The 14,345-nt window shown below is 42.7% G+C and overlaps 1 protein-coding gene across 11 annotated transcripts in view; it reads left to right on the forward strand.

Annotated features, from left to right (window-relative positions):
* Nucleotides 1-11,935, forward strand: part of LOC134226656 (phosphatidylinositol 4,5-bisphosphate 5-phosphatase A-like) — a 78,198-nt gene extending 66,263 nt beyond the window's left edge. For 9 of the 11 annotated variants that reach the window (XM_062707558.1, XM_062707560.1, XM_062707561.1 and 6 more), the window contains 3 exons: nucleotides 9,998-10,108; nucleotides 10,462-10,752; nucleotides 10,812-11,935. In XM_062707558.1, coding sequence (XP_062563542.1) covers nucleotides 9,998-10,108; nucleotides 10,462-10,752; nucleotides 10,812-11,093 — 684 coding nt within the window. In that variant the 3' untranslated portion in view covers nucleotides 11,094-11,935. The remainder of the gene's footprint in view (nucleotides 1-9,997; nucleotides 10,109-10,461; nucleotides 10,753-10,811) is intronic. The other 2 variants (XM_062707565.1, XM_062707567.1) reach the window with 2 other exon arrangements.
* Nucleotides 11,936-14,345: the final 2,410 nt, after the last annotated feature.

Below are 14,345 nucleotides of genomic sequence, written 5' to 3' on the forward strand. Positions count from 1 at the left end.
TATATTATTTGCATTTTCTTATTTTCATTATGTTGTTCATAGAATAAATTTGTAGTGATTTAGTTTAATTTACATAATTATCAAATACGATTTAAACTTTTTAAAGTTGCCGTACGGTAACATTGCAGTTATTTCATAATAGATGACTAATTTAAAAAAAGACTAAGACCCATGTTAATAATGCCCAATTTAAGAGATATTGTGTACATAAAAAAAAAATCGAATGCTAATTTTAAATTCTGAGTAACGAATAACGACGGACCTTTTCGGCTAGAAAATCATCTCCAAAATAGCACAACGCAAGCAACCGCAGAAAATTGGAAAGATGCTATGTGTTCCATTTTCAAGATGATACTATACTGCCGCTAACCGCAAGTTGAGCACATCTGTATATGGAGGCCCATATACAGATGTGCTCGACTTGCGGTTAGCGGCAATATAGCATCAACGTGTTTTCAGGTGTTATAGCATGTTGTTTTAGTTTATCTTGATATTTCTTTATTTTTTTCAAATGGATAATCCCATCAGTTTGTGTGATTAAACTTTTATATCTTCTATACTGCCTGTAATCGCTTATTTGTCCCATCTTTGCTGAGTCTCCTTTTCATATGGAACAGTTAAGCGATTACAGACAGTATAGCATAATGTGATGCTAACTTCGAAACTTTTTGACACTGTTGACACATGCATCATCTTCGTATCCTTTCTATAGAAGCCTATGACTTTTTGACGTAGGATAACGTCCTTCGGGGTTCAATCAATCAAATTTGAGACCTTCACCGTCAAGAGTGGTCATGAAGTATGGGTCAATAACCCAGCCGTCCACCTACCGATTGGGGAGATTTTAGTATCAATCGATCGACGAACTCTTTAAGATTTTGTCTAACTATAAAAACAATGGGCTAAAAGTGACAATCGCATCTTAGGCACTGTTCAAAATCGGTTAACCTACCAATCCCGTATGTGCATCGCAAACACAGATATCAAAATCGTGCAACTTAAGGGCTGGGCTTTAATCTTCACTACAATCAATATTTTACGAAGAGCGGGTACGAGGGTACAGTAATGTCGCAACAATGACGCCGCTAGTAGCAGTCCCAGTCGAAAAGCGGATAATCGAGAGGGTCGCCAACAGCACCATCACTCAAGAGAAAATTTCCACGCAATGCTCGGACCATCGTTTGGTTGCTATTAGTGATTAGAAAGGCACATTGTGGAAAGCGATTAGGTTCTTCTCAGGATCAACACTTCATGAAAAGAAAGGATGTATTGCAAAATCGGCGTCGGTTGCTGTTTCGGGACATCAGTGGGGGCACTGACAATGTATTCGGAGGTTCTGATTTTGTAACGGCCGACGTTGCCGTTAGTAGCAGTGAAGTGGAATTTCCTTTCAAAATCTCATTTTCTGCATGCGCGGTACGAAAATCCCCCTCTTCTGTAAGCACGGCTGGAACCCTCAAAAGGGCCATTATGGGTGGTGTTACGTCCCCTTTCTCGTTCACTTGAGGCTTGTACTTGGCTTACTTAGTGATGACTTTTTTTTCCTTCTGAGACGGCGTGCTTGGCCAGCTTGCCCAGCAGTAGAAGGCGGATGGTGTTCTGAATCTCGCGACTGGTGATCGTGGAGCGTTTGTTGTAGTAAACCAGACGAGAAGCCCCCGCCTAGATACGCCCGAAGATGTGGTTTCTAGACCAGCATTTGAAAAGGGCACAACAGCCAAAATTTATTTTATCCAACTTTTTGTCTATGCATATGACTATTTATGTAGACATGGAATTCAAAGGAATAAATTTTGGCTGTTACGCCCTTTTCAAATGTTGGTCTAGGTTTATAAGGTTGCTTGTCACCCTTAACGATGAGCCCACAGCGTCGCTGCCTGTTACAGCCGCTGTGGCAGCCATCGTCGTAGCCGCCTTTTTCGCTGCCTTTCCACTGTTGGCTTTCGATGCCATGGTGTTTGGTTGCTCGGAACTCGGCTTGCCAGTATCCGATTGTAATGTAGATTATAGCCCCGCTCCTTTGGTGGTCGGTATCATTGGTGTCGGCTCGCTGGCTCCGCCTTCCTTCCATTCGATGTTAGAGCTGCCGTGCAAAACCAGATGCAAGGCATTTTCTTCAAAGAGCAAATCGTAATCGTTTGGCGCAAGGGCTCGTCGGAAGGAGACGCTGTGAAATGTGTTTGCGTGGATGACATATTGCGTTTCAGCAGCCATCCATAGATTGGCGTCAGAGGCAATTATGTGAAGTTTTCTCTCTAGTTTCTGTATTTGGTTTGTTTCTCTTCGTGATTGTAAGGGCACACTATTGAAAACAAGGCAATTCTTTTCAGAACCATTGTTTTACGCAAGAAAGTTTAGCCGAGACGAATTTTCTTCGAAGTGCAAATCATAATTGTTTGGTGACTATCGCATTTCAACGACAATTCATCGAGTGGCTGACGTTGGCGTCAGTAGCAGTCAAGTGAAATTTTCATTGAAGATTGTGAGACGCTGTAAATGTATTATCATGGATAGGATCTATCACCCTTCAAAAACATATTCAGAATTTTCAAAAATAATATCTTACACTTTACGTAATCCTACGTCTCATTTACAACCTTCTACTTTTTTCTAGAGCAGAGTACTATTGACCGGACTCGTATTTGGCTTGCCTGGTCTATGACGGTTTTTCTCTACGCCCCTCTACAATCCACTTTTTTTCCGTGACGTGCACTCACCGTTCAGGAAATGCTCGCTAATGGTTTAAGTTCTTGGCGTTTGTTGAATAGCCGTGCGAGCCTCTTCTAGCGCCACTGAACCCAAGCAATGCGCCGCAAAATTTTGTCAAAGTGGTGGACAAACATGATGTCAGCGGTGCGTTTATCATCAGGAAAATATTGTCTAAATTTTCGGCTGATGCAGATATGGTTGTTTTTTTACAAACATTCTAAGGTCGTCTGTTATAGCCCTTGAGCTTCAACTCATTCAGTCCTATTCCATTTTCAAGCTATTTCATTTTCAAGGATGGGTCATTTGAACGAAAATCATTCGGATGAAAGCCATTTGACCGAAAGCCACTAAGCAAAAAAATGCTTTGCCGAATATGTCATATAGACAAACAAACCATTAAGCCGAAACCCACCTTTCTGAAAGTCATTTGGCCAAACGGTACCTATTTTTGGCCGAACAGGTAATTTGGCTGAACAGGTTATTTGGCCGAAAATACTGTTGGCCCATTGCCAACATTGATGAAGGACCAGTACAACGCTGTACGACGATGAAGCCGCTGACGAGATTGACGGCGCTAAACCCGCCGAATTCCTCCTAATCTACTTAAACCAACTCTAGCTTGGGATGCAATCGTCACTCTGCATTGTCTGCTTCCTATGTATTTGCCTTGAAAAAGACACGGCTCGCCTCTACCCTACTTTAGGCAAGCAGCGAGCAATTCGGTGACGACGAAAGCGTTAGCAAGAGCGGGCAGGAACAGTTGCAGGGAGAATCGTAGTTGGACATCGAATCTGAAGACGCCGGCTTGGCAGCAACAATAGGACACTACAGGAATGCGCTGATCACATCAGCGGCTGTACGATGAAATTTTCGGATTCGTAATTAAACTCGCGGTTTCACTTTTGTACAGTATAATCGTACCAAACAAACTGACACAGAATGACAAAATGACACGTTCTTATATACCCTTTCCCCGGATGCGATTGCATCATCTCTTTTCTGATTGTTCGAACATTTTTTACATGGATACAATAGCGGTTAATAATATTGAGAGTTCATTCACTGGAAGTGGAAAATTCCACTGGCACTGGCTGCGTACTTTTGTGTATTTCGATGAATTACCGGTTTCGCTCATGTGGATTTGTGAAGTGTTGCCAAAACCATTGAATCTTCGCTTTCGCGAACAAATACCGTTTGGCCAAAATGGTCGTTTGGCAGAAATGTATATTTGGCCGAACAGTCCAAAATGTCATACGGCCAAAATTTTGTTTGACAGAACAGGTCATATGGTCGAAATATGATGGTCAAACGGATCATACGGCTGTAAGATCGTTCGCCAAACGGGTTATATAGCAAACAATATTTTGAGAAATGAGGAATAAAAAGCTGTTTGGCCAAAAGCAGAATGTGCCAGATTTTGATCATCATTTGAGCTTACCACGGGGAACTAGCAACATACTTCAAAGTACACTGAACTTTTGGCCTACTTTTTGGTTCTAGCATAATTGTTTCTTATGTATTTGTTCTTGCCATACATAATCGGATAAATGTATTTTCGACTTAATCTGAAATGGTCTATTCTGTCAAACAACAAACAGGTCATATGTTTCTCTTGGTCAAATTATTTATTCGACCAAACGACATTTTAGGCCATGTGACCCATTCGGAAAAGGACATTTACATTTGATGTTTTCTATCAAATGGCCCGGTCTGTCAAAAGACCATTTCGATCAAACGGCTCTTTCAGCCAAATGATCTATTCGGCCAAACGGATTTTTTCTTACCGAGCGAATGGCATTTCTACTTACTTACTTACGTTTAGGTCCTGTACACCCCAAGTGGTGCAAATGGCAGACTTGAAAGATCTCCATCCTGAGCGATGTCCAGCTATTGCCTTACCTTGTTGCCACGCTAGATTTTGGTCGACTTCTTTTTTTCTGCATGGAGACTACGCCGTCATGAGCCTCTGTGTCTAGCTCTGCTGCGATGTCCAGCTTGGTTCCAGTATAGTGCTTGTTTACAGATTTTCTTTCTTCCTATACATGAGCTTTGCAGGATCCAGCCCCACTTTTGTTCCCGAATTTTAGTTGCTATCTGCCTTTGGTGACAACGACGATGGAGCTCGTTGTTTCAAATCCAAGCTGTGAGGCCACCAGGCACCAATTATGCCTCGCAGGCATCAGTTGATGTCCACTAATACACACCATGTTTCAGTAGCATAAAGCAGCACAGATTTCACGTTAGAATTAAAAATTCTAATTTTGCTGCATTCACTTATATGTCTGTTTTTTAATATTTCTTATGCTCGTAAAGGTAGTCCTTGCTTTTTTGATCCGTGCGCGTCTATGTCAATCGTGATACCGCCGTTTGATGCAATTTGGCTACCAAGATATTGGAAGCTTTCAACATTCTCACATGATTACCCGACTACTGCAATGCTGAAAAGAGTCACCGTGGCAAGATCGTTAAGCTTACTCTGCATTTCAGAACGCCGTTGGGCAAGGAGTGCAACGTCTACCGCCAATCCAAGTCGTTCAGTCGTAAATTTTCTAAGCACATTTATAGTTCACAAGGTGTGAACATGGGGCCCTCCTTAGCTGTGCGGTAAGACGCGCGGCTACAAAGCAAGACCATGCTGAGGGTGGCTGGGATCGATTCCCGGTGCTGGTCAAGGCAATTTTCGGATTGGAAATTGTCTCGATTTCCCTGGGCATAAAAGTATCATCGTGCTAGCCTCATGATATACGAATCCAAAAATGCGATTCCGGTCAACAACCTACCCAGCTCAAAATAGGAGTTTTTTTTTTCAAGGCTAGATTTGGACTTTCTTGGCCCATCTACAAGGTTTAGTTAAGTAGCAAGGCGTTTGTATATTTTCGTTAACATTTCTAGGAATATTATGAATATTCAACCCCCTGAATGTAAAATCTGCCCTTTTTTATTTCCTTTAGTAAAAAAAGGGCGCCCAACGATGGTTTCGTCAGGGGCACTGAGACTCGACGCTACGACTCTGTTTACACCACAATGCGATTTTGATGACATTTGTATCAGTAAACGGGTTCATTCGTGCATTCTTAATCGATGTGTGGTTGTCTGAGTTGTATTACAATTTGCATGTCCTTAGATACATTAATTCCATTATAAAGTCATTCTAAGTTGTTGAAGACATGGTCCAATCCTACCCTTATTTGGCCTATTGTCCCCCCCCGGTGACGGTATCTTAATAATAGTTTTGCTTTGTATTGTTTTCAAGACTATGGCTTTTCAATTCAAATCAATTTTGTAATTTCGACCTTTTGTGCTTCGACTGTTTGTCTTTCAATCTTTTGTCCTTCGACCTTTTGTCATAGATTCTTTAAAATCATGGATCTTCCTATCGACGGAATCACTATACACTTGGCTTGGTTTGTGGTTTGCCATAGTAGAGTATCTAAGCTTCCCTTTTCTTAGTGACTCCATAATATTCATACACTGGAGTCGGTTGTTACGCGGTGGATGCGTACCGCGTGAATCCTAAAATCCGCGTAAAAATGACTTCATCAAATCGATTTTTTGCTATTTTCTCGAGTTTTCCGACTATTAAAATAAAAATAAAAATCGTGTAAATCCCTGAATATACTTACGCAAAAAAACGCGACCGCCAGTTGGACGTAGGATTACGTAAAGTGTAAACGATTCAATTTTGATATTCTGAATATATTTACTGACGCTGATGTTTGGTTACTGTTACCGCTATCAATGCCATCCCTGTGATTGAACAGCAGTCATCAGGCGTGCGATGCGGCTTTTTTGTATAAATTAGTATTGACAGATAATGAGCAGGCTTGGTACTGCTTCTGCCTCATACGCAGGAGGTCGTGGGTTCAATCCCAGGTCCGTTCCATTCTCCTACTTTGTATATTTCTCTATATTTCTCATGTTCTAGCAATCGCTAGAACTGGAAATGGACTTCCATACCGTTTCCATTTCTATTCCTATACCTTCAACTTGAGTATTCTAGCAGTAATCTGCTAAAATTAAAAATGAACTATAGAGCTCGTTTCCTACATCCAATTAGAAATTCCATCAGTTGCTTTCTCCTATCACATTGGTAGCTCGTTAACAAAGACGAACTTCTGCCCCTTGAACCTAACCCAAAATTTCCAACAAATTCTACATGAACTCGTGGCAAGTGCAGAGGTATATTCGGCTTGCAGTTGGCGAGTGATTGCATCATCATTTCCTCCCCCTTCCCTACATTGACTTGCACTCTGACGTGGCAGGCGCCAGTATGACCTAACTGAGATCAGCAGTACTTGTACATTGAAGATGTGTGCTAGTCCCAAGCAAACATCTGTTGGTTCCCTGTGCAAGAACAGCTGATCTGGTCATAATGGAGTAGCAACTACGAGCAGTCAATTAAGCTCAAGCTCAAGCTAAATTAGTATTGTCAGAGAATGAAAATATGTGTTCACTGGATGTCATAAATTCTCTGCGGTTGTGTTTTGCAATTCCTCTTACTTTAGCCTCGTTCGCAAAAAATTTACGCAGCGTCTCCGCCCGACAAGCTTTTGTGATTCTGCTACCGAAGGCAAATTTGAACCGCCGCCAAGCGATTATGATTTGCACTTTGAAGAAAATTCGTTTCGACTCAACTTTCCTTTGTATGAAATAATGATCCTGAGAAGGACCCGTTTCTTATATCTTGCAGCATCCAAATTTAGAAAATATCGCTTCGCTGCTACTGACCATCGTCAGCCATTCGATGATTTGCCACTGGAACGTGATAGACTCCATCCATACGAATCCAGTTTTTCGCGAGGCAAGTTGGTGGCCATTATCGCTTGCGGAAAACTGGATACATTTTTGCAGTGCTCCCTCTGACGAGCGCTTGCGTTGCTGAAGACGGCAAATTTCTGCCGTCACCAAGCGATTCTGATTTTCACTTTGAAGAAAATTCGTCTGGGCTCAACCTATTCTTCTGTGAAATAATGATTCTAAAAAGAACCGATTTGTTTTCAATCATTTGAATTTTGAAAGAAAATTTCACTTGACTGCTACTGACGTCAAGCACTCGACGATTTTCCTTCCATGCTAATAAATATTTGCAGCGTCTTCCTACGATGAGCGCTTGTGATTCTGCTAGTCACTATCGGTTGTAATTGGGAAAATTTCCACTCAACTTTCTTCAGAACGTAATGGTAGTCCCCAAAAGCAATTATGATTTGCATTTTGAAGAAAAGTTATCTCGGCTCAACCTTTTCTTGTGCAAAATTATGGTTCTGGAAAGAACCGATTTGTTTTCAGTAGTGCGACTAGAGAATTAATAGTTCGAATAATAAATTTTGAAAGAAAATTTCACTCGACTGCTATTGACGCCAACGTCAGCCACTCGATTATTTTATTATTTGTCATCCATGCGAATAAATTTCTGCAGGATCTGTCTCCGACGAGCGGCGCTTGTGATTCTGCTACCGACGCCAACATTCTTCCAGTATCGCTACTGATCAGTACTGAGATTTTCATTTTCATTGAGAGAGGTCACGCGATATTTACATTCTACTCTCTCCCGCTTTCATAGAAAACATAAACAATGAAAGGAATTCTGCTAAATTTTCACGGATTTTTATTTCATGAAAGCGCATTAAACTATTGTAAACATGCTGTTTCTTCTTCAAAAATGTTACTTCTAACTTGAAAATCAGGAACAATATAATCATTTTATCGGCCAGTCATCGATATTTGAAAAGATCTATTAAAACTATTTAGAAATTAAGGTTTAGAAACAAAGCAACATTCCCATCATGACTGCTTATAAAGTGACAAGTGGCCGGGAGCTCGCTACATTTTCATTTGGTCTCTTGAAAATGAAAATGCAACTGTTTTCGCTTTCACATGACGATCACGAAAACTACCAGTACTGCTACTGATATTGTCCAAATACAACCAACGCAGTTTATTCTCATAAAATCACAGGTCCTGTAAAAAAAGAGTTTCGATACACAATGTGCTTTTCTAATCACTCACAGTCACCAAACGTTGGTCCGAACCTTGCGTAAAATTTTCACTTGACTGCTGCTGCTGTCCGAAAGCCACTGGATGCTGTAGTAAATACTCTAGAAAAACTGCCGAAAATGTACTCAAAAATGCCAAAGGGTCGTTTTGCCCCGGGGGTGCATATTACCCCAGTTTAATAATTAATAATTTAGCGCATTTACTTCATTGTTTTTAATAGTTGGGCAAAATCTTAAAGAGTTCGTCGATCGATTCATAAAAAAATCTCCAAATCGGTTAGTAGACGGCTGAGTTATTAGCCCATACTTCCTGACCACTTTTCGTGACGGTCCTAAATTCGAATCTGCAGAATGACCCCTTCATCTTCCCAAAGGACACAATCTCACGTAAAACATCACGTGAATAGCGACCCCAGTGTATTTGGTGCGTTCGAGTTGATCTCCTTGAAGCTACAGACCCTATATCTTATTGGACAGCGAATTACTTGAATCATCATACTTCAGCACAAAGTGAATACTATGCGAAAACAATTCCTTCTTGACAGCAATTGAAAAGATCGAAAATGGTATTCTCATAAGCTAACCGGGTCAAAAATAGTACGAAGATTAGCTGCTAGATGTCTGATCAGATCGGTGTCTAGCTCGAAATTTGGTACCATTAATTATTACGTCACCCAACAAGACCATAAATTTAAAAGAATCTTCTGCCAATATTTTTAAATTTCACGTTTGAAAACGTTTCTATCGTCCTTTGAGTCTGAGGATAAACTGACGTGGTAACGATCAAGATTTTTTTATGTATAGGTTATCCGACTTCGTCAGTAGATGGGAATAACCAGCGCGGGGGGGGAAACATACATTTTCAGTGCAAAACGTAAACAAACGAGCATAAATTCCATACAAAAATCCAAGATGGCTGAGTTGGGGATATTGACAAGTCGGATAACCTGTATACATAAAAAAATCTTGTTAACGATCACAAATTCTATCGCATTCTAACCTAATTCAAAAATAATTAGTACATATGTTCTAAATTAAGTATACAATATCATCAAAGCATCGCGGACCGCGATCATGACGTATGGAATAATTTAGAGATTTTTATGATTTAGAATACACATATCTGGTAGGCTTTCTCTTATCAAAATCCGAGGAGAAAACAATTCGACTTTGCAATATATTGGGCTAGGCCAGGCTTTTTATTCCGTAATGATTAGGATTATTCTTTCGACAAACATCATCTTGTCCATGTTCCAACACCGCTTAACTAACGACATTCACACATCTTGACCCAGTGCCGTTTCAAGGTGCAGGACGACTTCTGTCGAACCTACTTCCGGAAGGACCGCCCCAAACGCAGACCTCCACTTCTGCGATCTAACTCCCGTACGGTTGGGGGCAATCGGGTGAGTGCGTTCTGCTGTTCACTTCACGCATAAACGGCCCGTCTTGCATTTTTTGTTCATTTGGTTTCATTCTGTTTTACTCAGTTTCATTTCCGTACATTCTAATATTGACTGTGATCTTTAGTCTTCTAGAAATCTGTTTAGTTTGTTGCGTTTGATTGTTCATATAATTTATTATTCTTATTCAACTAACCATCGCGCTATGTGACGTCGACGTTTGCACACTTACAACTGTACTCTGCACCGAAATCTAACAATAATCTGCATTGCAACTGATGGTACTGACGATGGTGATGCCAATGGTCATAATGACGGTGGGTAATGGTGGAACTGGTATGGGTCTGGTGGCGCAGGTAATCCGCAAACCGCAGTACAGTGGTGAGCGGTTCAAGACCAGGCATTACAAGCGATTCAGCTACCGCATGGCAATCGCCAACGGTTCCGAATCCCTTTCGAGGCTGAACTCTTTTGATGAGCTGGTTTCCGATTTGGTTGACAATGAACAGGTTTACGAGGACACGACCGAGCGGACGATCATGTTCAAACCGATAGAGCTGTGGTTGGTGGGTGAACAGAACACAATCGAATATGTCATCCCAGCCGGATTCGAAGAGAGTAATGCTGACTGGATCGGAATCTATCGGGTGAGTCGTTTTCGGCCAAATTAGGAGAATATCTTAACTAACTCTATCCAAATTTTCAGGAGGACTTCACCAGTTTGAATGAGTACCTGGCGTACGAGTACACGGAGACCTACAAGGAAAAGCAACACCAGATGAACGAACAACAGCAGCAGCACCAGAAGAACACCCGAACCGTGCAGATGACTTTCTCGGAGAACGTAAACCTCCCGCTGGGCGTCCGCTATCAGTTGCTGTACTTCCAAAGTACCGGAACCCGTGGAGTGACGGGCCTGGTAGGCATAAGCAATACCTTCGCGGTCGAGAAGCGCTGTCCTTCGCCCAGCTTCGACGACATCGATTGATCCAGAAGGCGCCATCGTAGGGCCAGCTTACCCACGACCGCCACCGTAGCAAGTTTTCAGCAAAATCCTAGGTACAGACCATTGTAACAGAACCAATTAGCTGCTTCTCGCCTGGCGCACCCAAGTGTGATAATCGATTAGTCACTAAATTTAGTTGCTGTGAAAAAAAAATCTTAGAATCAAAGCGGGTCTTTCACCTTTGCAATCCCCGATGAACAAGTGAGGCCTTAGAGCGTAGTCCTTGTGCAAATCAATCCTCCGGGAATGCTAGCATCGTGGAACACGTACTTCGTTACCACAAAAAGAAAAGCCATATGAAATTTAGGTGTGGTTCGTGCAGATGCTAAATTTTACCATAATTATGGCAAAAGCTGTTACCCATTGCACTGCTGCTTACAACTATATTGTACTACATACTTCAAGCTTTGAAATCTTTAAATATTCAAAACCAAAATATATGCAAAGTACACAAGAAATCTGCGAGAAAGTTGAATGCCAAATTTGATTTATTAGTCACATTGACACTTCTTTGTTGGTTGTTGTATTGTTATTGCTAGGTAAATAGATTTATTTTCTAGACGACTTGTAGGGAAGAATCGATAAATTTCCGTTTTCAGTTGCAGTGAAAACTCACATTTTAAATGTTTACAAACTATAGTTTCACACTTTGCTAGATCAAGACCGTTAAGTTAAGTATGTAAACCACCCATTTAGAACTTGAAAACCGAAGTATTGCAAAACTTAAGAAATTAAAACAGATTGATGATAGCTTTCACCACTTTCCAGACATAACCAAATCCATTTCAACGAAATACAGTGCATTAGTCAAAATGTTAAGTCCAAATGGAGTGTACGTTCGAACGATATTTAATATGGATCTGAAAGAAAGCCCAATTCAATAGTATAACTGGGGTTCTGAACATTTACGTGCATTTCAAAGATTTTTTTATATATGACATAAGCCAGAATTGACGAGTGTGATTTTCAATGTGCAAATTTAGAGAGTCAATTATTTTCTGCAGCAGGATCAGACGTGTCCTTACATTTAATGCGCGTATGTGAGTACTTTTTGCTCGCGCATTTTTTCTCGTTTGTTCGCTGTTTACGTTTTCGTTATTTCGCTGTTTACGTTGGCGTTATTTTCTCCCGGACTCGTCATGGGAGACTCGGTGGTCGATTCGGTCGCGAAAAAGGGCCTAAGCGCACTGCTATTGGAGGCGCGGGTAACCCCTCCAAGCAGCTTTTGCAGAGCAACGTATATTCCAAATGCCAATCGACGATACTGACAACCCGCCAAATAAACGAAAGAAGCAGCAATCGCATCTGCCCCAGGTGCAACCGGAGCGGAAGGAGAAGTGAAGCCCCGAAAATTCGCCAGCTGATCGCTAAGGGGCTGAAATGTACTTTTCCCTCTGCTGCGAGGGCGTGAAAGTGATACCTGCAAACAAGGATCATCATTAGTCCGTCGTGGAGTTCATCGAGGTCCACAAGTATGAGTACTACTCTCATGACCACCCCGGCACGAAGCTGCTTGAAGCTTTGCTGCGAGGGCTCTACGACATGAAGGAAGAAGATCTCATTGCGGAGCTCGATAGCTACCGCCTGAAGCCAGTGGCCATGCACAAAACCGCTCGTCACGACAAGGCCGCTAATCTCAAGTCGAGCACATCTGTATATGGGCGTCCATATACAGATGTGCTCGACTTGCGGTTAGCGGCAGTAAAGCTGGTCGGCGTTATAAATTACATCGTCGTTGACTGGGAGCGATATCGGCCAGTGCACCGCGACGTCACGCAGTGCTACAATTGCTTCAACGGTATGGGCACGGTACCAAGAACTGCCGCATGAAGCCGCGTTGCAACAGATGTGGTGAAGAGTGCGACAAGATAGAGGTGGCTGATCCAAAATGCGCCAACTGCGGCGACAAACATCGGGTTTCAACCAAGGACTGTTAAAGGCGGGCGGCGTTTTTGGAAATCCGGAAGAAGACCTCCACCAGGACCCTGCCGAAGAAGAACCGTGTTCCTACGAGGAGAACTTTCCGGCCATACCGGCTCCCGACAAGCGATACCAATACTTCCACCTTTGCAACCTCACAAACGGCTGGCGGGCGCTGCAGCATCGATTCAGCTCCTGCACCACACACTCCATCCACCAGCTAGTTCCGATTTTCACCCAACTGGCAGCGCGACTACGCGAGTGCAAAACACGCTTCGATCAGATCTTCATCCTGGGCATGTTCGTCATTGAAAACTGACTACCAGGGTGGGTCTGGTCAGTTGGAACGCTTGGTCACTTAAAAGCAAAATCATTGAGCTGGCTGGTTTCCTCGACGATAGAGAGATCGACGTAGCCTTCATCACGGAAACGCACCTGACGCCCGACGTGAGTGTACATATTCCGGACTTCCGTTTGGTGAGACTCGATCGGTCCAACTCCAGGGGAGAAGGTGTGATTATCGCACTGAAGTCTGCTGCCAAGTCTGCAGCTCCAGATCATCGATACCGTTGGGGTAGAAGTTACCACTTTCATCGGAGTAATCACCCTCATCGTGGCCTACTGCCAAACTCAAGCCAAGCAGAACGATGTTGCATCGGACGCCCTTCGGAGGCATAGTCAAGCTTACGCGACAGCAAGGTCAGTACTTCACTGCCGGTGACCTGAACACGAAGCATCATGCCTGGGGCAACAGTCGCGGAAATCGAAACGGTGCCATCTGGAGCAACGACATGGAGGAAGGTCACTTCACGATTCTGAGCCCGGATTCCCCCACTCGGCTGAGTCGGTCCGGAGTCCACGCAACGTTAGACCTGTACAAAACCAACATGGACGATCACATCTCGCAACCGATCGTGAACCAGGAGCTCAGCTCGCATTACTATCCGGTGGTGTTTGAAATCGGTTCGTCGAACAAACGTCACCATTTTTCCAGAAGTAACTACCATCGAGTGAACTGGCAGCGGTTCCAGCAGTGCATTGACACCACCACTGAAAACGAGGTGTGTCCGGTGACGCCAGAAAGTATCGACCGCCAGCTGTGCGCCATCGAAAAGGCAATCTTAGTGACCAGAGAGCAGCATGTTCCAGCGGCTATTCCGGTAAGTAACACCCTCACCAAAGATCTCATTCGTCTTCGCAACGTGGTTTGCAGATAGTATCAACGTTATGGACTGCCTGCACTTAAAACCCGTAGCAATCGCTTGACAAAAGTAATTCATGCCAGAATGGTTAACCTCAGAAATAGTGATTTTT

The sequence above is a fragment of the Armigeres subalbatus genome, chromosome 3, assembly GCF_024139115.2.
Source record: "Armigeres subalbatus isolate Guangzhou_Male chromosome 3, GZ_Asu_2, whole genome shotgun sequence".
NCBI classification, from domain to species: domain Eukaryota; kingdom Metazoa; phylum Arthropoda; class Insecta; order Diptera; family Culicidae; genus Armigeres; species Armigeres subalbatus.